At 51.3% G+C, this 21,225-nt stretch overlaps 8 protein-coding genes across 8 annotated transcripts; 6 read left to right on the forward strand and 2 right to left on the reverse strand.

Moving 5' to 3' along the window:
- Positions 1-1,139: 1,139 nt before the first annotated feature.
- On the forward strand, positions 1,140-2,795 carry SEPMUDRAFT_150381 (26S protease regulatory subunit 8). The gene is made up of 2 exons (XM_016906132.1): positions 1,140-1,526; positions 1,582-2,795. Exons 1-2 carry the CDS (start codon positions 1,292-1,294, stop codon positions 2,514-2,516), a joined length of 1,170 nt encoding a protein of 389 aa, XP_016759566.1. The 5' UTR covers positions 1,140-1,291; the 3' UTR covers positions 2,517-2,795.
- Positions 2,796-4,922: 2,127 nt separating this feature from the next.
- Positions 4,923-5,498, forward strand: SEPMUDRAFT_69082 (uncharacterized protein). The gene is made up of 2 exons (XM_016909851.1): positions 4,923-5,351; positions 5,374-5,498. The coding sequence occupies exon 1, from the start codon at positions 4,970-4,972 to the stop codon at positions 5,225-5,227; it is 258 nt and encodes an 85-aa protein (XP_016759567.1). The 5' UTR covers positions 4,923-4,969; the 3' UTR covers positions 5,228-5,351; positions 5,374-5,498.
- SEPMUDRAFT_150382 (uncharacterized protein) lies at positions 4,923-6,402 on the reverse strand. Its single transcript, XM_016906133.1, has one exon. It carries the CDS (start codon positions 5,996-5,998, stop codon positions 5,483-5,485), a length of 516 nt encoding a protein of 171 aa, XP_016759568.1. The 5' UTR covers positions 5,999-6,402; the 3' UTR covers positions 4,923-5,482.
- SEPMUDRAFT_16173 (uncharacterized protein) lies at positions 5,264-5,474 on the forward strand (the record flags this gene model as incomplete). The annotated part of the gene is made up of 2 exons (XM_016907954.1): positions 5,264-5,351; positions 5,374-5,474. Coding segments are annotated over 2 exons (189 nt in total), but the record flags the coding sequence as incomplete, so codon positions are not given.
- On the reverse strand, positions 6,397-7,405 carry SEPMUDRAFT_157480 (Swi3-domain-containing protein; the record flags this gene model as incomplete). The annotated part of the gene is made up of 2 exons (XM_016907736.1): positions 7,153-7,405; positions 6,397-7,090 (listed from the first exon to the last, which is right to left on the reverse strand). The coding sequence occupies exons 1-2, from the start codon at positions 7,371-7,373 to the stop codon at positions 6,397-6,399; spliced, it is 915 nt and encodes a 304-aa protein (XP_016759570.1). The 5' UTR covers positions 7,374-7,405.
- Positions 7,406-7,436: 31 nt separating this feature from the next.
- On the forward strand, positions 7,437-10,183 carry SEPMUDRAFT_150383 (nuclear matrix protein). The gene has a single exon (XM_016906134.1). It carries the CDS (start codon positions 7,817-7,819, stop codon positions 9,728-9,730), a length of 1,914 nt encoding a protein of 637 aa, XP_016759571.1. The 5' UTR covers positions 7,437-7,816; the 3' UTR covers positions 9,731-10,183.
- Positions 10,184-15,024: 4,841 nt separating this feature from the next.
- Positions 15,025-18,525, forward strand: SEPMUDRAFT_150384 (uncharacterized protein). Its single transcript, XM_016906135.1, has 5 exons — positions 15,025-15,841; positions 15,909-16,429; positions 16,491-16,628; positions 16,691-17,379; positions 17,436-18,525. The coding sequence occupies exons 2-5, from the start codon at positions 15,930-15,932 to the stop codon at positions 17,786-17,788; spliced, it is 1,680 nt and encodes a 559-aa protein (XP_016759572.1). The 5' UTR covers positions 15,025-15,841; positions 15,909-15,929; the 3' UTR covers positions 17,789-18,525.
- A 1,826-nt stretch (positions 18,526-20,351) lies between these two features.
- On the forward strand, positions 20,352-20,756 carry SEPMUDRAFT_109523 (uncharacterized protein; the record flags this gene model as incomplete). The annotated part of the gene is made up of 1 exon (XM_016900784.1): positions 20,352-20,756. The coding sequence occupies one exon, from the start codon at positions 20,352-20,354 to the stop codon at positions 20,754-20,756; it is 405 nt and encodes a 134-aa protein (XP_016759573.1).
- Positions 20,757-21,225: the final 469 nt, after the last annotated feature.

The raw sequence follows: 21,225 nt of genomic DNA on the forward strand, positions 1-21,225 counted from the left end.
ACCGCTAATACTAAGTTAAGATAGTTTATAGAGAGTTAGAATAGGAGATCTTAGATCGAGATATTCTAAATTAGACCCGAGAGGCTAGAACCTCTAGGTACCCCGAAGTTACACTTATATATAGAGGGAGAAGACGCATTCCTACTCTTCTCCTAAGCGATTCGAGTAGTACATTTCTATTAGATACTTTAGCCTATACATTATATCCTTTTATAGGTCTCTAGGCAATTAAGAGATAGAGATAGAGATATCTACCTAAGTAATTAAGAAATAGGCTTAGAGATAGAAATACCTAGGTAATTAAGAGATAGAGATAGAGATAGAGATAGGAATAGAAATAGAAATAGAGATAGAGATAGAGATAGAGACAGAGATACCTACTAACTAGTTAGGCAATTAAGAAATAGAAACGGCGATAGATACGGCGTAACGGATACGACGCGATAGATACGGCGCGATAGATATACGGCGTAATAGATATATAGCGTAATAGATATATAGTATAATAGATATATAGTATAATAGATATATAGTACAATAGATATATAGCGCGATAGATATATAGCGCGATAGACATATAGCGCAATAGATATATAGCGCAATAGATATATAGCGTAATAGATATATAGCGCGATAGATATATAGCGCGATAGATATATAGCGTAATAGACACAGCGTAATATAGGCTATTAGAGCTATATAGATAGCTTATATATATATAATATATCCTCTACTTACTATATATCCCTCCTAAACTACTTATTTCTTATAAATATATAGGTACGTATAGCCAAAATTAGTAAAATCATTGTTACTATTTTACTTTTACTTTTACTAATTACTAATCCTCGAAGGTTATAAGTAAAAGTAAAAGTAAAAGTAAAAGTAACCAAGGGATTAGTAAAAAGTAATTACTTATTAGTAATTACTTTTACTATTTTACTAAGGTTTGGACATCACTGCTTCACTGCTAAGTTCAGATTGTTGGTCTGCCTGTGTTCTGCTTCTGCTACCTCCTAGGTGCGGACTGAAGCCGTGATAGGGCCGTCGGATTGACGTTGCATAAACCTTATTCAGCGCGCCTTGACATCCTTCGGGAAGCTCTCGCCTCCAAACACCCATGCACGCTTGACACGCCCACGCACACGTCCACCACCACCACCAGAGAGCGCCAGTGACCTCGCCATCGAAACACATCACTCCCATCTGGCAACCATACAGTACCACACCTCCCATCCACCGGACACCCCATCGCCCCTCTCCTCGAGCCTCGCAGGCCACCAGCGCAACCATGGCGCTCGACAAGTTCTTCCACAACAAGATCGAGAGCATGAAGCTGGAGATCATCCAGGGCCAAGCAGTATTGCGACGTCTTGAAGCGCAGCGCAACGAATACAACAGTAGAGTCCGACTGCTGCGTGAAGAACTGGGCTTGCTACAACAGCCGGGCAGCTATGTCGGTGAGGTGGTCAAGGTCATGGGCACGAAGAAGGTGTTGGTCAAGGTGCATCCGGAAGGCAAATACGGTGAGATCAACATCGCGAAGAAATGGATGCTAGTGCCATACTGACGCAGCGCAAGTGGTCGACGTGGCGGATTCCATCGACATCTCCAAACTCACCGCCGGCAAGCGCGTCACCCTGCTCTCCGATTCCTACAAACTCTCATCACTCCTCCCATCCTCCGTGGATCCGCTAGTATCGTTGATGATGGTGGAGAAGGTGCCCGACAGCACCTACGACATGATTGGTGGTCTGGACGAGCAGATCAAGCAGATCAAGGAGGTCATTGAGCTGGGGTTGAGACATCCCGAACTGTTCGAATCACTGGGTATTGCGCAGCCCAAGGGAGTGCTGCTATATGGGCCTCCAGGGACAGGAAAGACGTTGCTTGCAAGAGCAGTGGCACATCACACCGACTGCAAATTTATTCGCGTGTCAGGTTCGGAGTTGGTACAAAAGTATATTGGTGAGGGTTCCCGCATGGTGCGAGAGCTGTTCGTCATGGCTCGGGAACATGCTCCCTCAATCATCTTCATGGACGAGATCGATTCCATCGGATCATCGCGTGTGGAAGGCTCGTCTGGTGGTGACTCCGAAGTCCAGCGGACGATGCTGGAATTGCTCAACCAACTGGACGGCTTCGAGCCGACGAAGAACATCAAGGTCATCATGGCCACAAATCGTCTCGACATTCTCGATCCTGCTCTCCTCCGACCGGGTCGTATTGACCGAAAAATCGAATTTCCACCACCAACTGCCGAAGCCAGAGCAGACATTTTACGCATCCACTCGCGTAGCATGAACTTGACGAGAGGCATTAATCTAATGAAGATTGCAGAGAAGATGAACGGGTGCTCGGGAGCTGAGCTGAAGGGTGTGTGCACAGAAGCAGGAATGTACGCGCTCCGAGAGCGACGAGTGCACGTGACGCAGGAGGACTTTGATCTTGCAACGGCGAAAGTGCTCAACAAGCACGACGACAAGGAGACGAGTTTGGCGAAGCTGTGGAAATAGATGCAACGATCGACCAGGTGGGACTGAGCGCGAAGTTGGCAGAGGCCTGTATCATAACTTTCATGCATCATGTGGACGGGGCATCAGTAAGTCCGCACTCATAGTAGAGAATGTACTCAAGATGTGTAGATCCGCCTCGTTTCCCCGCAAGTCACCAAGGTAGTACGCGCGACCAACCAGACTCTATCAGGCTGAAGACTGCAGCCCGTCTCCCTTGACCTTCCACGATACAAGAAATGGAAAGAAAGACAGTCGTGAGAGATGGAGTTGCCCGAAGGTGATTACCCTGTTTCTGCAATATACATATCTACGACCACCGAGCCGTTATTACATCTTTACGTCGAGAACGCACCCAAATGGCAAAAGGCAAGGATCTCAAGGGACACTTCATATGGCCTATATTTTGGCTGCCAGTATATATATATATATTCGGCGAGTGAGAAATATCCAACTGAGAACGGACTCTGCAAATGCGAATTTGGTGGTTGGTCAGTACTAACTAACTACATAATGTATTCTCGCCACTGGTTTTGCTCGCCCGGACTATCTTACGACAGACAGACAGACAGATATTACCTACCTACCTACCTACCTACCTACTAACCCCCTAACAAAACGTGTTCTGTGATTGCGAAATGATTCATCTACAAAGGGGCATTCTGAGGAGCTCGTTCGCCTACACTTTCGAAAGTTTGATAATGGATGGTGATACCTGTAGATCTTTTTCATTCCTGGTAGGCTGGAAAGGAGCTAGCAAGAGGAATTCTTCAAAAAAGAAGAGTAAAAAGGAAAAGTGGTCTCTTTGACGGATATGGATGGCACCGCCCGTGAAAGAGTTGGATGCTTCGCAAACCGATGGCTGCTCAGCGTGGAAGTACCTAACTACATGTATTTACTTCCCTGCCTTCCTGCCTAGGTAGGTAGGTAGGTAGGTAGGTAGTGAGTCCCAAAAAGCGCGGTGCGGTGTGGTGCAATACGTTGCGTTTACTACCATCCATTCAACCTCCCTTTTAACCATCCTCCCGTCACAGACACACCAGAACCCACGAAAAGAAACTAGATAGAGATAAGCCACAAAAAGAAAATGGCTACATATATGGACCGCGAATTCTAGCTTCTACGGGAAGAAATACATGTAGAGATAGAGATAGCGCAATCCCCATCTACCTAGGTGCCTGAGGTATGTACCTAGTGATTTGAGAACTTGCCTACCTACCTACCTACCTACCTACCTAGGTACCTTAACACAGGCAAAGATGGAAATAAAATGACTTCTGCAATAACTTGTCCTTGTCCTTGTGGGTAGAAGCTATCTATCCTAGATATCTATTGCCAGTCCCGACTATGTAGATAAGGTACTTTTCGTTATTCATCTCTGGCTGTGTGGGCAGGACGAATGAATGAATGAATGAATGAACTGATTGATTGATTGACTAAGGTAGATACCTATATAAGTAGGCCGGACGAAGTAAGTCGTAAGTCGTTTAAACGAGTTGGAGGAAAGAAGATTAAGCCGTGTCGGTATAAAGAATTAGTAGACGTTTTTGCTAAATGCTTACTTACTTGCTGAATTCTTATTACTGACTGTCGATGACATCTTCCCGTCTTTTGGGAGGGAGAGAGAGAGGGGGAGAGGAAGAGTATAAGGAGATTTGTTTTCTACCTTCTTCTAGTAGATCCGACAGATCTCAAGATATAGACAGCGGTAGCATTCGCTCGTATAGAGTAAGAGAGAGTTTGTAAGGCTTGCTTCGATTTAAAGGAATACAGCTTGTATTTATTACAAAAAAGGTAGGTAAGGTAAGGCAAGATGATTGTTGTCGAAAGAGGGGGGGCGGAGGTAATATTTGCTATCTCTGTTGTTATAGACTCTCTCTCTCTCTCTCTCTCTCTCTCTCTCTATAGCGATAGTATAGGTAATTCGATAGTACCTTACCTAGGTACATTAGGTACACAGAAGGCTGTCGTAGTTTTTGTTGCATAGAGGTAGGCATATAGGCATAAGCAGCTGAGCGGCATAGTTAAAAGATAGAAAGATCAAAGGAAGGTGAAGTAGGTACTTAAAGGTATCACTTAGTAAACTCACAGTTCCGAATTCGTACGATCTAGTCCCCAATGCGAATGAAGACCTAGGAGGTAGTTCTATAGGTAGATAGCTTCTACAGCTCGAGCACTATCTAGATTACCGCTTCGACAGATCTGATTAGAGCGACGAATGGGCAAAGCCTCTAGACTGTTCGCTGCTTAAGTTGTTTCCTTTCTGTGCCGAATAGCAACATCATTCACTATATACGATATTGCAGAGGTTTTGGACTTAGGCTGTCGTACTCTGAAAGTCGATAGACTTTAAAGAAAGATACGTGTAACAACAGAACAGAGAAGTGAATTACAGCTTCGAAGGACTGGGGCGTTTAGGTACTGGATACTGTGTAGTGATATATAGACGTTGGTGGATGGTACATGGCCAGGCGCGACGTGTGTCCACTATGGAGTGGCTGGTCAGGCTTCCCATGTGCTGTAGTTCCCAAACTCGTAGACGACTAGACGTTGTCACGCTTCGTATTGGTCTTCAAGATCGATCAAGGATTACTCCGTTCACGAAACCATCTTACGAGCAGACTCGGAATTCTTCCGTGCTGCTCTGTTTGGACGACAACAGAGGGTCTGGTGAAGGACGCTCCCGCACAATAGAAGTAAGTGCCCGAAGCTGATCTCGCAGTTGTCGCAGACTGGCCATAGGTACTTCTTTCCGCACGATCGCTTCGAAACCATGGACCCCACCGGATATGCCCATGGACGATGGAGAGGATTGTAGTACCAACTGCTGGTGCGAATGTATGCGTTGGGGCAGAAACAGTGCAATTAGATTCCTCCTTCTGTGATGATGGCCTGACAGGAAGAATGGTGCTGCGGACGGATGAAGTGGACGAAGACAGAACGCGGAAGCTTCCCAGTCACTTGTGCTGCTACCATGATTCATGATCTTGTACAACCACAACAACCACAATCACCCTGCTCTTGGTTGTCTTGGCGGGACATTGGTCGTTGACATGTACCATGGGTTTGCGCTGGATGCCCGGATACGACTGCGCTCCCACATCCCGAGTGCGTAGCCGACCTGGTACATGCTTCCATGTCAAACAGGGCAGCGGGTCCGCCGCACACGCACTCGCACCCGCGAACGAGCCTGGGCGGCGACTGTGGCACAAGCAAGAAGCGTCCTCGGGAATTCTTGCATCTTGCCAGGCTCCATGGCAGCAGTGCAACTTCCTGAATAGATACCACGTCCGAAGATCTGGTGTTTCAGCATGACATCCAGCATGGTAGGGGCAGTCGCCATCCGCGCAGGAGCAGGAGCATGGGCATGGGTGGCGGTATGGGTACCTGGAGTGGACTGTGGATGGTGCATATCGGAGCGTTTCCGCCGAGTCGGTACCCAGACAACGGTCCGCCGTCGTATATGAGTTCAATGCTCGCGGCATTCCGATAGGAGCAGAGTGCCATCGTCACGCGCATCATTGGGCAGCAATACCGTAGCCGACACGTGGCGGCGACATCATTTCCAACGTCCCCAAAGAGACGCTGCGCAATATGTCCTTGTGCAACTCCGGCACCCGGCTGTCAATGCCCTAATGCTGCCGTACCACAGCCCTAGCGCCACCAACGTGTTTGATGTTGAGCCCGGTGGAACTTCGCAACACAAGGAGCCAAATGACGATCGAAGAAAACCCCCCATCTGGATGCTTCGAGATCAATCTTGCGCAAGCCCAAAATCGATCGTCGGTAGTACAAGACATGCTGGAGGTATCTACTACATGCGTGTGGTGACAGTGGCGTTGTCACGCACAAGCTCGTGGAAGCGCGATCCTAGATGCAGCCACTACCACATTTCCCTCATCGCTTCCTCATCATCTGCGAAATCGTCTTGTCCTTGCCGCGATGCAGCGACCGGGTCCGGCTGCTTCGAGGTCTGCGCTGCCATCAAAGCGTCCAGTTCATCGTCGTCGTCCGACTCCTCCTCGAATGGTAGTAGCGGTTTCCGCTTAGGAGGCTCAATCACTTGGGAATTCGCCATCAATGCATCGAGTTCATCCTCATCTGGCCCATCATTACCTTCTGAAGGTTCCGTCCTTCTGTGTGCCGTGCTCAAGTTCGCTGGTGCATTCCCGTCCCCACCTTGTGCCAAGAGAGCATCGAGTTCATCGTCTGCTGGGGCTGTGGCATCCAGATCAGCTTGAGAGACATTGGCATTGGGCGCCGAATCTCCCGTATAACCGGACTTGGCGTCCTCTGTGTCAATACCAAGATCAGGCGGTGGCGTGAGATCTCTGCGATTGGGCTTGGTTTCGTCCAGCCATGCTCTCCGTGTCACCTGCATTCGCTTGCTGTGACCAACTTTCTCGACCATGGTCACTGCATCTCTGAACTTGGCTCGTGGGTATAGATCGTCGAGCCAGAGCTGGTACGTGTTTAATAAATTCGATATATCGGTGTATTCATGACCCTTGCCACGAAATTTCAGTCGCGACTTCGTAATCTTGCGTAGCTTCGGGATTCCAGCTTGGGACAGTAGTCTGGTGTAGTGCAATCAGTCAGTAGACACTCGTCAGAACAGCCGCCGTCCCTCTGTACTTACCGATTCTCGTCCAACTTGGGAATAGGGACGCGTTTCTTCTTGATCTGCACTTCTTGATCCTCATCTCTGCCTTGCTCGTTCTGTGCCGTTCTGCTGCTCTGGACCTCTCTCGGCAAGTCGTTGAAGAAGTCTTCTATAGCCTGGTCGTCCTCCAGAAGCCGATCCAGTTCATCTGGTTGCGCAGACCCTGCTCGCCGATTTGGCGACACTGCTGATGGCATCGTGAATTTTTGTAGGTCAGGTCTGCTGCGTGGTGATGGAGATGTTGATGTTATTCGTGTGTGTGAACTTCCTCAAGTGCAAACGACGCGACTGTAAGACGCGACCTTGACGCGCTTGTCCTGAAGCAGTCAAGCCTAAACCTTATTCAAGCCCTGCTGGAGCACCTCCCTCAGCCGAAACAACGACTTGGACCAGACCACCCGGACATCAGTTTGGACACGCACTGAAGACTCCATCCTCATCATCCTCATCCCTCATCATCGCCGACACCATCACGTTGCCGACAGTACCAAAAGGTCGCACTTCACCGCGACAGGGAGGCGCAGTTGTCTGGAAGTCCTCTACAGTCGCCGCCGGCACAGTCTATTGCCACATACAGGAATGCGGACTTGAAGTACTGTGATCAAGGAAGCGCATCGCAGCGCACTCGGCCTCTGAGACGATGGCAGTGTCTTCAGCAGCTGAGCTGGAACCAGTGACAATTATCACAAACAACCTCAAGGTACTGCTGGATCGAGCAAGACAGGAGAAGCCTGAGACCAGCGTGGAACCGGCATTATCAACCTCGAGCTTCAGCAAAGACGTGGCATCTCTTCACGAAGGCATTGACGAGCGCTATGATCAGAACTATAGATTCGCAGCTGCGGAGGCCGCTATTCGCGAGATCTTCTACGCCTTCATACATTCTACGGATATCAATGACCCTGCTTTCGCGGACGTGTGGAATCTCCTCGACATTGTCCTCATGTGCGGTGACCAAGGAAAATGCACACCTGAGCTTGTCTGCTGGCTTTTAGAAGAATTGTTGGACAGCCAGACCACGCTTGGCTGTCGAGTTGTCTTTGATTACCTTGACTCTCGGCGGGAACGCCTGGCACAGAAAGATTTTCACAAGAAGAATCTCGTTTTTCTGAGGTCGTGTAACGAGCTGCTCAGACGACTGAGTAGGGCAGAGGACGCCATCTTCTGTGGGCGCGTGTTCTTCTTCCTTTTCCAGACATTTCCATTGGGCGACAAAAGCTCAGTCAACCTACGAGGCGAATTCCATGTGGAGAATACGACGAAATTCGACGTTGAGGGTGGTGCCACCGAGGGGATCGAACCGGACGCAGAACCTGCTGCAGTTCCCAGCACACCTAAAGAGAGCACGCCTCCACCAGCGCCTACCGGTAAGCCAGGAAGTAAAGCTGTACCTATCAAAGCGCCCAAGAAGGCTGCGGAGGAAGTTCCACTTTCGGCCAGCGAGCTGTACCCCATCTTCTGGAGATTGCAACATGACTTTTCAGACCCAACCAAGCTGTTTCAGCCGCAAAACTTCGAGGCATTCAAGAAAGGCTTGGCCTGCACACTGACCAAGTTCAAGAAGACTCCCACTGTCGTGCAGACCAAGGCTGGAGAGGAAGATAAGCGCGGGACCAAACGAAAGCTTGGTGAGGCAGCTGGCAGTGAGAGCAGCAATCTCCTCGACAATTACAATCCCAAGTACCTCACAAGTCGCGATCTGTTCGACCTTGAGCTCAGTGATCTTGCTTTCCAGCGACACATACTGGTTCAGGCGATGATCCTCATTGACTTCCTGCTGTCATTGACGGAGAGGGCAAAGAAGCGGCTGAGCTCGTTGACTGGTACCAACAAATCTTTGCTGTACTCGTTCACGCTGAGTGAAGAGGACACGCATTGGGCGACCTCAACACGTGCTGTAATTCGTGAGGGACTAGAGTCCCGGGAAGATGGCAGGCAATACTGCAGAATGGTGGAGACTGTGCTGACTCGTGACAAGAACTGGGTTCGTTGGAAAGTTGAGAGCTGTCCGTCAATCGTGCGCGGACCCGTGACCACGGAAGAGGAGTTGCTGGCCAGGAAAGGTGTCGCCAATTTCACGCGACCCCGTCGCCTTGCGGAGAAACCGCAAGGCATGATGGATCTGGGCTTTCTGGAGGAGGCCGACAGTGGTGGCCTCGAGCCTTTGAAGAATCCCGCACGCTATACGACACCCTCGATCCCACAGCTGGTAGATCAGATCAAGATGGATGAACTCGATGCGGAAATGGCGATGACAGACGAGGAGAAAAGCAATATCGATACGGCGATGACGAACGCGAAGTGGAGAGCTCTTCGCATTGCTCGCGCTGCCGATCTGGCGTTACTCGATAAGGTCGATAGCACCAAAGATTTGGAAGGCATTCTCAGCTCACCAGGCATTTCCGCCGAGGCTGAGACGGCCGAGCAGAACGGTGAAGATGCAGCAGCAGGTCCCACAAGTACAGCTGTGAACGAAGATACGACCGCAGTCGAGTCTGAGCAATTCCCGGTTAAGGTGGAGGACAAAGTTATGGAGGATGCAGAAACGATTTGATGATCAGCAGCACGACATCTTTATCTGGATCTTCCTTCTGACGCGTGGGTCTTTTTTTAAAGAAGAAACGTGCCTCTTGCAGCGCGGGCCGTTCGCGGTGTACCAAACTCTTCATGTGGGGACGCCTCATCTGTACCGCGAGTTTGGGCGTCTTTAGCTTCCGTCAATATTCTATTCTCAATTGCGGGTAATGAATCGATAACCTAGGGCCCGCAATGCAACTTCACAAACCGGACAAGACGACCCTCAGCCACGCACGATCATGTTGGCGAGATTGCATCGTGGCTGCGCAAAGGTCCAGTGAAGTGTTATTTGACCCTCGATAGTAGACGAATCAGGCTGGGAACTGCACAGCCATGTGGCGGCGGCATCGATATACAAACGTGAAGGTTTTCCAATATCAGCGCCCAGCTTATATATATATGATCCAAAAATGCACCCAGTCGAACACCCGTACCTTTTTCAGACATCGGGACCGAAAAGTGTGACGTTTTCGTATCTCGTATCTCTCGCATCTCTCTTCTCATCTCTTCTCTTAACTAGGTACCAGGTAGGTGGGTATACAAATAGGAAAAGAGGTCCCCCCGGTCGGAGATTGAGTTACCCTATCTAGTAAATCCAAAAGTCCTTCCAGGTTCTCTTGGAGGACATGTAAGGTAGGTATCTAACGCTCCTCTTCTCTTCTCGGAACGGAAGAGAGTAAGGTACCGACGGTTTGTCGGGTATTTGAATATCCTATATCCTATATCCTATTTACCTGTATACCTGTACCTAGGTAGGTAAGCAAGCTGATTTCGTTGAGATCTAAATGCCGCGTACCTTGTTTATACCAGGTATGATAATATTATGCTGTATGAATAGATAGATGTATCTATGTCTCTATATATATGTATTGCTTGATTGCATTGCTTGATTATATTGATCGATTGCATTGATCGATTGCTCAATTAACTAACTGATCAATTGTATCCGTCCCTACCTTACCTACTATATTGTTGTAGTCCGTTGGAACTGTACTGTATTTCGTATTCGTACTCGTAACTCCCCTTTTCTAGCTCGCGAGCCTGCTTCGCTTAGGTACATGTACAGGTAGTAGGAAGGGTAAGGGACCTACCTATAAGCTTGATCCTTTCTTCTTCATCAAAAAGGTACAGGTAGGTATAGGGCTGTACCTAGGCAGCGGTTCGTTCTATCCTTGAGGTTTGGGGGCTTTAGGCTTATATGTAGCTGTTATTGTTTTGTGTTTCCCTTTTTCGTGTTTTCTTTTTTTTTCCTTTTTCGTTGATATCTGGACTTTCTATCGATCCGGATCGGGTATTTCTAGGTACCAAGCTTGTAATAAAGGTGTTCTTAGGTAGCTATACATGTATTGTAGGTACATATTTTAGGTACCTACCTGGGTAGTATATGACCTACTACATGTAGGCAAAGTGTAACCCAAGCAGGAAGTACATGTACCTGCCTATCTTATCTATCTACCTACCTAGGTACCAGGTAGTAATAACCTTGCCCTTTCGACATCTCGCGGACGTTGGTCATCACATCGCTTCCCATCTCAACCTGCTGGCTGGTACGGTGCCCCCGCCATCCAGTCAGCATTGGCATCGCTCTATTGGTAATGTGTCGTCGTCTATCTACATGTCTGCAGAAAGAAGAACCCGGAGAACAAGACGCTCCCTACCATCTACATACCTTAGGTGATCTTCACATCTTACATCTCACTGTTCTTGTGATGATGATACATGAACCTGGTAACTGTATAGATCTTGGCACACACACGCCCCAACAGATCCGGTCGCTTCCCGATCATCACCGAATCACTACATCACCACATCACACTATATCATATTATGCCTGATCCAGGCATAATCACGACCAAGGGGATCGATCGCTGCAAAGCATCACATTTCTTCACGTCCGTATTGCCCACGGGACCACATTGCCGCGCTCCCAGGATCAAGCAATTGAAACCGATCTCACCCTCCCTACATGTACTGACGACGGGGGGCCGGCCGCCGGGGAGGAGGGGAAGAAGAGACAAACCCCGTCTCTCTCTCTCCACCGGTCTGATCTCTCGGTCTTTCCAATGGAGGAGGTTGATGAGGTGAGGTGTTTATGCTTTTTTACTTTGCTCACACGTTATACCCAGGTGAGAAATAAACTGGGCACACCGGCAAGTGAAAAAACTTCGAGTCCCGAAATCCCGATCGCGGGCAAGAGCACCTACCTCTTAGGCACTGGCAGACACGCAGGCAGGTTGGCAGGCTCACTACCGTACCTAGGTAGGTACTATTTTAGTCGTACATGATAAGCGCTGCGCCGGTTGTTGGACGGCCCGCTCGTGGACGGACGGCACGGCGGCAGAGTTAGTAGAACTAATAGTAGGTAGAACTAGGTAGGTAGGTAGGCTGTACCGCTGTAGGGGGTTAACCGTTAGTCGTTGTCGTTGTCGTTGTTGGTGTTTTCGTGCAGGGGGACATGGTCGAGCTCGCTTGCAGAGGAATTGGAAGCACCTGATAGATTTTCGCGGAAAGTAGAACTCAGGTGAGGTATACATATGTGGGTACAAGGTGGTGCATACATGTCGTTGCCGGTGGAACAAAGCACACGCGTGAGAATGAGAATGACATGGAAGATGGAAGGCATTGGCCGACAGTGCACAGAAGCCACATCGAATCGTTCTAGTCCTACAGTCTACTGTAGCATGGCATACTTCAGGTTCCCTGGGCTTGTAAGCCTGTCGTGACTGACGTCTGTCGTGACAATAATGCGCCATCTTGCCGCTCCGGCGGCGATATCCCCGTTGGCATCCTGGTAGAATGCTGTATACAGTCGAACTAGCTCTTCGCCCGGACGACGCCCAACAAGCTTTTTTCGTCGAACTAGGAGGGAGCAACAAGGTTCTTCTCGTGGACGCGGGAAGTCTGTGATGGTGCGCAATCGAGGTACTGTACCTACGGCGGGAGGGAGTGTGTGTTCACGGAGGGCGGTCCACGGGAACTCTGTCTCTGTTGACGCCATCCACTTCCTCTCGTCTCGCACTATTCGCCAGAACCACGACCACCACCTTCACAGCAGCAGCAGCAGTAGAGGGGCTTCGGCGGCGGGATACCGATGGTGTTCAGGTTCACGGGAAAGGATCACGTTGTGGTTGCTGTTGTTGTCGTTGTTGTTGTCCCTGTTGTTGTTGTTGTCGTCGCCAACACCCGACCAGATAGACGCGTTTCAACCCTTCTGCGGAGCGAGACGACTTCCCTGAGCACATCAAACTCACGCTGGACGGTGGTTCCTCATGCCCACCTCCTACACCCACACCCAATCTCCGTATGAGCGGCATGCCACACGAGATTGCAGTTGATCAGAAAAGTCCGCTGCATGGCGCACACGATGCTTGGGTAACCAATCGAGGAGGCGTTGACTCCCACGGGAACAAAGGTGCTCGGCTGGCTCACAAGCGAGCAGTCGTCAAACAGTCGAGGTTTGACGTCTTGTCCACTAGGTTCGACTGTGTCACCAACACGCAGGCGGGCTTCGGTGGGCTTCGGTGTGAAGAGCGCTTCGCTGCGCGCGCGCGTGACATCCATGTGCCCGCCGCGCCGATGCTGCTGCTGCTGGCCTGCTGCTCTCCGGCCCGGCATACCAGGCTAGTTCGACTGTTCGAGCAGCGGTGCCTTGTTGACTTTTTTTCCCCCTGGGAGAGTGCTGGGACCTCTCTCTATACCTACCGACCTACCTAGACCCTACCAGTAGGTGTAGGATACTCAGGTACCTACCTGACCTAGTGCTATTCTAGTTCCTGGGCGTGGTTGTTGGACATCGTGATCTCACGCTCCGATGATTCACTCCAACAACAGATCTAGGAATCGAGAGACACATGTATGATCACTATAATGTACCTCACCTAGCAGAAAAGCGCCTCCCCCATCCATAGCCGTACGTCCACGACTACGACTCTCTCACGTTTGCTGCCTGAATGTAGTAACTGCAGCTTGCCGGCCTTGGCTCTGCTCCTGACCGTTGATTGACGCCTGAGCCTCTGCCGCCGCCGCCGCCGCCAGAGTTGTCGCCCGCCCCCCGGCTTGGGCACAGTGTACCTGATTGTAGCAGCCCGGTGCGCACGCCCAAATATATCCATGGATTGTACGTGTCCAGCCAGCGATATGAGAGCGGCACGGCTCGTCCTGCTGAGTCCCCGATCTGGAGCTGGAAGATCTGAGAAACAAAACCCTCCGAAACATGGATCACGACGACTTGAGTGGACAGACGACAGCCGTGCGAACGCCCGCGACGGGGGTGTGATATGCGGCACTATCCATACTGATCTACCCGCAAAGACAACTGACGACACTTTTTCGCCTCGTTGGCGTCCTCGACTAACCCTCCAGCTCCAGGCACCGGCACACGCACACACACACATGCACACACACAGACACAGACACATACTCCATGTGATCATGCCCATGGACGGGCTTCCTCTGTTGCCATGTTCCATTGCCCACTGCGGGCCGGAAACGGCATAGCGGGCCACATCGATGACAGCACTCCAGCTCGTTTACTGCCACTGCTGCAGTGGGTGGGCTCCCGTCACGGCGGCAAAGTGTGTGTGTGGTCAGGCAGGTTATCGAGTCCATCATCGGACGGTGGATGGCCTCGTATCCCTCTCCCTCTGCCTCTCTCCCTCTGCCTCTCCCTCTCCCTCTCCCTCACCAACGCAGCAGCAGCCCAGCAGCCCCGGGCCAGCAGCCAGCGCCTCTGCAGGATCGATGCCGCTGCCACTGGTGCACAGAGAGCACCAGGCAGAGGCAGAGGCGGTCCACGGCGAGTAGTCCCCGCAGAGCCCGCAGAGCCCGCAGCCCGCAGCGCCAGCCCATGCCACGCCCACAGGTCGTCCCATCCCTACTAGCACAACCGGGCTGCACGCCTGCAACGGCCATCTCGCAGCCAATCCTACGAGCTGCCTCAGGTGAGCGTGCGATGTGACAGGGTACGAGGCAGTGGAGTGGATCCCCACCGCACCGCACCGCACCCAGGCAGGCAGGCAGGCCCCATCAGCAGAGTCAAGCTACTACTGTACTGTGCTAGCCTTGTCGGAGGGGTTAGACCCGCCTGCTCCATCGGTCGTCTCCTCCTCCTACTGTCCCTAGTCCGTATGTACACTGCTCACGATGTGGATGGATGGGATGGCGACTACCACTGCCCCCCCAGGGCCTCCAGGGTCTGCTCGGCAGCAAGACGGACGTTTCTTCGTTTGTGGTCGACGATCCCCGTCCGTTGCTGAACCGCTCCCTCGGTGCATCCCGCCAACACTAAAGAACCGACCTCGCCTGCCATCACCCCCAGCAGCTGTTGTTTGAGAACTGAGATGCTTGCATACACCACCTCACCGTCTCTGGCTGGCAAGATTAAGGAACGTACCACAAGCTCACTATACCCGCTGACTCCTCGCGCCTAATCAGACTGCAATCAATCGATCATCTATCTGCTTCAGCAGCATCCGACTGACCGGCACTGCTCGTGGGCCTCCGGTAGACGTTGCTCACTGCTCACCACTTGCCAGTGCTGGGAAACACACCTAATCGTCGTGAGCGCACTACCATTAGTTCAGACAAGAACCCTGTCCAGCCTCCTCGAGCCTCGAACGCCTTTCAGCAGGGTCCGGCTTGGTGCAAGTCCCTCCCAGCTCTGGTGGTTGTTGTTGAAGTACCTGGCAGCCTGGCAGCCTGGTTGTCAGCCACAGTTCTTTGCTTGGCCTCTACTAACCTTCCCTCGCAAAAAAGTCCACCTGCCTACACCCAGTCACATCGGTCCGTCCAATCCGCGGAACCCTTCCTTACGGGCTGTACACTACTGGCTAGGCATCTCTTGTGCAAGTGCCCGGCATTCTTTAACCGCCCATCCTGGACAACTGGATCTAAGTGCAACAACGCCGAAGCAGAAACCCTTTCAGTGCAGCGCTCTCCATTGGCATTGATCGGTCTTTACGTTCAGAAGGGGCGTCGGAGTCCAGTCATTGTCGTGGATGACCGGTGGCTATCTATCATTGTCGCGAGATTGTGCTCCGAGCCGACAGCATCAGATTGACGGCAAGCAAGCGCGTTCTAGACGAGCCAAGTACGTGGGAACACAAAGGGGGGAGAGACGTGGTGTTGACATGTAGTGCTGACTGACCACATTCCAGGGCGTAAAGTCGATCTCGCAAATGCTTCAAGAACGATATCGGGTGCCTTTATCGCCGCCAACTTCTCCGCGTATGTCGGACGCAGCAACGAAGCCTAGCGATCAAACTTACCAGCAGGTGCCGCAACGGCCCTACGAACGGCTCAGTAATGTGCAGGAGCTCGATCACTCCTACGCTTACGGTCAGGCACCGTCTTCGCTGCCGCCGCCGCGAGCGCAAGATCCTCATGACAGTGGCTCGATCCCATCACAGAACTTCTCGCAGCAACGACCGATTGGACCAGATCAGCAGCATGGGCCTCCCAACGTCGGTCATGTCTCTTACCGCGGATCCGCTCCAACGAGCCCAGGCGACCGATTGACTCCTCGATCTCCCGCGTCTAATACGCGAGATCAGATCGAGGACGATGATGACTTGGTCGAGTACGGCGGAGACGATCACGAAGAAGACGACGATAGTGAGAAGCCACCGATGACTGCTGCAGAATTGCGTGCACACAAGCGGAAGATGAAGCGATTTCGGTGGGTAGATGCATTCTCAACCATGACCCATAGAGCAAGCACCGGGCTGACCTATCTCAAGACTTACTCATAACCAGACGAGATTCCTGATGAGTGAATTTGCGCGTCAGGCGCATCCAGATGCAGTGCACCGTGAACGTCTGTCGAGAGAGATTCCTGGTCTCAGCGCCAGGCAAGTACAGGTCTGGTTCCAGAACCGGTAAGCCTGCAATACTGTCCGCAGGGCACGACAGTATGGACTGACGCGGTGGTGTGGTGTAGTCGAGCAAAGCTCAAAAGGCTCACGAATGACGATCGAGACCGGATGCTGCGATCAAGAGCGCTGCCAGCAGACTTCGATACCACGCAAGCACTGCACTCTCCTTTCGGAGCGCAACCTCCATCGATGGGAACCTCCATGTCCGCAGTGGGGACATACGGGTACGGCGACAACGGCGGGATCCGACCGCTGACTCTCGACACCATGCGACGCGTGCCCGAGTACGAACAGTACACTCAGCAGTATGGCAGCCCAACAGGCGTCAGTCCCGCTTTGAACACTTTCGGCTTCACTCCGCCCCACTCCGCTTCTGAACACATATCGCCGGGTTCCGTGGCGAGCAGCATGTCTCCTTACGTGTTACAGCACTCGGGACCGTACGATAGCTCGAGGCGGCCACCTGTCGGTCTTCCCACGGTCAGCAACACATCGTACCCATTGCAATCGCAAGCCAATCACCGTATGCCCATGCACGAGCGTCTGGGACGCACCATGGGTGAGTCCATGGGCTCTCCTCTCCGCTCGAGTGTCTCCTACGCAAGCCTGTCAGGGGCAAGCGCGCAGCCTCGTCATATTCCCGAACGAGCATCATCCTTCTCAGACCAAACCTACAATCAACAGCGGCCTCCCCTACAGAACACGAGTAGCCCTAGTGCCGGTGATACAGGGCCGTATGGCCTAGGCTTCTCATGTGAGTCTGACAACGCTCGTGTGCCTCTGCAGTAGACAGACGCTGACCATTCCCAGACTCTCAAGTGCCCTCTTACCAACAGAACGAGCAACAGCCTCAGCAGCCCATAGCAAGCCTTCCTCAACCGACAGAATCTCAGCAGTATCAGAGACAGACTCCTTCGATGTACGCACAATACCCCCCTTCGAGCCTTCCAGGACAACACTCGCAGTACCCGGGCTATGGTTCGCAGTATCCCGATTATCAGAACACATACACACAGCACGGGCAAGTCACGGAGCCAGTATCTCAGGCAACGCCCCGACAACACAGCTACCAAGCTGTCGCGGGCGCGCCGCAGCCATACATGCAAGTCGGTGGTGCGAACGGCCATCGAGTCACCGACAGCGAGATGCCTCCATCTTATTGAGTGAGAGAGAGACGCACAGCGTACATCACGAGCGGGTAGGAGCTTTTATCTGTCGAAAGATTTCTGCACGGGAGGCAGCTGCTTCTTCTAATGTCGAACGCGACACGACACGACATGACACTTCGACAAGTCCAGGCGATCAGAAACTCGTTCCACACGGTCACAATGAATGAAAAAAGTGTAAACTCCAGATAGCGACAAACCGATTCTCCCCCTATACGCGCGCGCCCTCGAGAACCAGTTCAACCCTTCAAAGGCAGGCCTTTTTTTGTTACTTCTCTGGCCACACATATTTCAACCTCCAAGAGAACTCAGCATCGATACAGAGAGAGAGAGCGCGCGCGAGAGACCGAGCGAGAGAGCGAGAGCGAGAGAGAGAGAAAGCCAGCCCCATTGTTTATTTCTATGCTGAGCCGTGCTGTGCATATGTGTGTGTGTGTGTACCTGGGCAGCCCGCACTTTTTCTTCATTTTGAGAAAAAAAATCCAAAGTTTTTTGGTTGGTTGGTTGCTTGCGCATACCCCCCCGTCTTTTCTCTTCCTCCTTGCCACACATATATACATGATACAAAAAATGTATATATTGGGAAAACAAGGGCTTCAGTTTTTATTTTTCAACTATCTACCCAGGGTTGGTAGGGTAGGGTAGGATAGGATAGGGTTGGGCTGCGGTCGAGGGGGGAATTATAAGTTACCTATCTATATAGCATAGCTTAACTAACTTTTTATGTTGACTATTGAGAAAAAAAAAAGAGAAAGAAAGAAAATTGAAATCTTCTGCAGTTTCTCCTCCTCCTCCTATTTCTTCTAGTGTCCAATCTCCTACCCCCTTGCGTAGAATACAATACTACAACTCCCCCTCTCTACTCTCTACACTACCCCCTCTCGTACTCTATCGTCATAGTCAATTCAAAGTCAAATCCAGTCGGTCAATTCAATCAAGTCAAATCAACAAAATAGAAAACTGTCTCGGAGAGTCCCAGGGGTGCTTCGGAATTTCGGAGAGAAAGGGCGAGAGAGCCAGAAACCACAAACAACCACAATCTAAACCGCGATCTCGAACCCTTTCGATCTCGAACTTCAATCGTAAAGCCCGGACCACCAAAAGAAGAAGAAGAAGAACAAAAGAGTCTATAGAATAGGCAGTAGCGAAGTCAAGCCGTGAGAGACAAAAAACAAGAACCGAAAAAAAGGGGTGGAAGGGAAGGATGCTGCACGGGCCGAAAAGAAAATAAGCGGCAGTGGCGGCGGCGGCGGCGACGGCACGAGGACTAGGTAAGGTAGCGGCGGGCGGGTAACTCACTAGAAGGAAGGAAGTACATAAGCACGGTACATAGTTTCTAGTGTGTGTTGCTATCTTGCATGACACTTTTGACAGACTAAGAATCCAAGTAGGAAGGAGGTTAGGGTTCTGTGTACAGTAGTGATGATATACCTAGTATGGAGGTTGGTAAGATCCGAAGTCCGTTGTGCGTGGTACAAGGGAAGGGAAGGGAAGGCAAGGGAAGCGTAGGTGTTGGTGTTGGTGTCGCACTTGTCGCGCGCTAATCAGATCTGAACTAACAAACAGTGAATAATAATAGGAGGCGGGTACCTAGGGTACATAGCTGGGTTCTAGCGATGCGGGGCTCGCTCCGAGACCAAGCTATTCGTCCGATGGGAGGGCCCACGAGACAAACAGGTAGGACTGTATTTAGTTAGTAGCGAGGAGAGAGGGGCTTTCATGTGTCAATCATGTCAAGTGGGGTTGGGTAACCACCCTCAGAGAGAGGAGAGGATGAGGATGGGATGGAGTCTTGCGCGAAAAGACCATTGCTTCCGCTACAACCAGGGGGGGAACATGATCCCCGAGAACTAGTCAAAAGCCCAGACATGGGTTTTCTGACCATGGAGAGGAAAACATGAAAATCGTTTTCATCCAGCTTGGAGCGGCGATGGGAAGCTTCCAACCAATGTAGCTTGTGCTAAGCGAAGGTCAAGTCCACATGAGCAATGCGGCACACTGCGAAGCTCATACCCCAACAAATGACTGTAGTTTCCCTGTACAGAAATCAGCTTTCGAGAGCGGAGTTGAGTCTGTAAGCACGCCTGTGAGCTTCAGAAGCAGGCTAATAGCAATATGTTTGACTCCAGACCCTGCGTAAGTACTAGTGCATAGGAAGCGATCTTTTTGACTCTTGAGACATCGCTCACGTGAGACTTTCCAGGACCAAAAAGGGGATTCGGTCTGAATCCCACAGCTTTGCACAAAAGGTCTGAAGATGCCACCGAAGGCGTCAACCATCTCTGACTTGGACTGGGCAAAAATGTGTTCACTAGATGCGGCCACCTAGTCATTAAAACGGAAGTCTGATGAGCACGAGCACCGATGGCAGTATCCTTCCCTGTTCGACGATCGTTCCAAGCAGCGCCCGACGCTACTGTAGGCGGTATGCGGTTTCCGTCCACGCTCCGGGCCTGATCAAGCTGGGTGCACAGTATCTTCGCACCTCGGAGTTGGATTGCTAGATTCCAGCGGGCACTAAAGCCCCTGTGATCCTTCTGTATGGGAAACGCTGGTGGACATGACCCTGGACTCGGTCTGGAGCCAACTACGGGGAAGATTCTGTGTCGAAGCCGTCGGTACACCAGCCGTAGCGGGTGAGCATGGTGAGACTGAGTCTGGAGAACTATTAATTCCCATGCTTCTGGGAATTAGCCAGAACTGTGGCTTTTTTACGGCGGCCAAGGGCGAAGGAAGAAGCATCGCTAGTAGTGATGCTCCAGACGTTGCAGAGAAGCTGCGAAAAATGCCGCGGGTTGCAGGCATCAGCAAAGGTTACCTCCGAAATTGTAATCGGCAATTACTACAAGAGTTGTCAGCGACGCTTATGAGACATCGTGAGAGACGCATCGCCAATACGCGCTCTCCTCGTCCGGTCCAGAAGAGCGCAAAGCCGGAGTTTAGAGTCTCAACCAGTCCAGAATGAAGACTTGAAAGAATCATGTTGGTACGGGACGGCTGTTTGTTACCAACAAGGGCCCCATACCTGTTTCACGCTAAGATAACAGCGTAGCACCCGCCTTAGGCATATAGGGAGGCCGCGGCGAGGCCTACCGACCGTCGTACTGAGCGGAGGACTGTGTCGTTCGTGTCCAGATGCACGTGCCCTTGGCCAGGGACGGAGGTACCAGGTAGTTTCAGTCACCGTTCCATGATATTAACCCCAAATCCAATGCTCGAGAAAATGGCACGTTCTTTGCCCAAGCTTGCAAGGCCAGAAAGCGAGCCCGTCAGAAGGGAAAGGCGTTACCGCTTGCGGAGGTGTGTAATCCACACGGATACAATGTGGTGATACTATGCAGCAGTTAGTATCGAGAATTGGGGGTGAACATGCGGATTCGAATTGATATAGTTGGACAGTATCTGCCGCACGGCGATCAGACGATCGGACGCTG

The sequence above is a fragment of the Sphaerulina musiva genome (genome assembly GCF_000320565.1).
Source record: "Sphaerulina musiva SO2202 unplaced genomic scaffold SEPMUscaffold_7, whole genome shotgun sequence".
NCBI classification, from domain to species: domain Eukaryota; kingdom Fungi; phylum Ascomycota; class Dothideomycetes; order Mycosphaerellales; family Mycosphaerellaceae; genus Sphaerulina; species Sphaerulina musiva.

Bases quoted from the DNA above. Each gene is read 5' to 3' on its own strand.
- SEPMUDRAFT_150383 (XM_016906134.1), top strand. From the start codon at position 7,817: ATGGCAGTGTCTTCAGCAGCTGAGCTGGAACCAGTGACAATTATCACA.
- SEPMUDRAFT_150382 (XM_016906133.1), bottom strand. From the start codon at position 5,998: ATGCCGCGAGCATTGAACTCATATACGACGGCGGACCGTTGTCTGGGT.
- SEPMUDRAFT_69082 (XM_016909851.1), top strand. From the start codon at position 4,970: ATGGTACATGGCCAGGCGCGACGTGTGTCCACTATGGAGTGGCTGGTC.
- SEPMUDRAFT_150381 (XM_016906132.1), top strand. From the start codon at position 1,292: ATGGCGCTCGACAAGTTCTTCCACAACAAGATCGAGAGCATGAAGCTG. The intron at 1,527-1,581 runs GTGAGATCAACA...ACGCAGCGCAAG, and splicing joins GCATCCGGAAGGCAAATACG to TGGTCGACGTGGCGGATTCC.
- SEPMUDRAFT_150384 (XM_016906135.1), top strand. From the start codon at position 15,930: ATGCTTCAAGAACGATATCGGGTGCCTTTATCGCCGCCAACTTCTCCG. The intron at 16,430-16,490 runs GTGGGTAGATGC...ACCTATCTCAAG, and splicing joins CGGAAGATGAAGCGATTTCG to ACTTACTCATAACCAGACGA. The intron at 16,629-16,690 runs GTAAGCCTGCAA...GGTGTGGTGTAG, and splicing joins CAGGTCTGGTTCCAGAACCG to TCGAGCAAAGCTCAAAAGGC.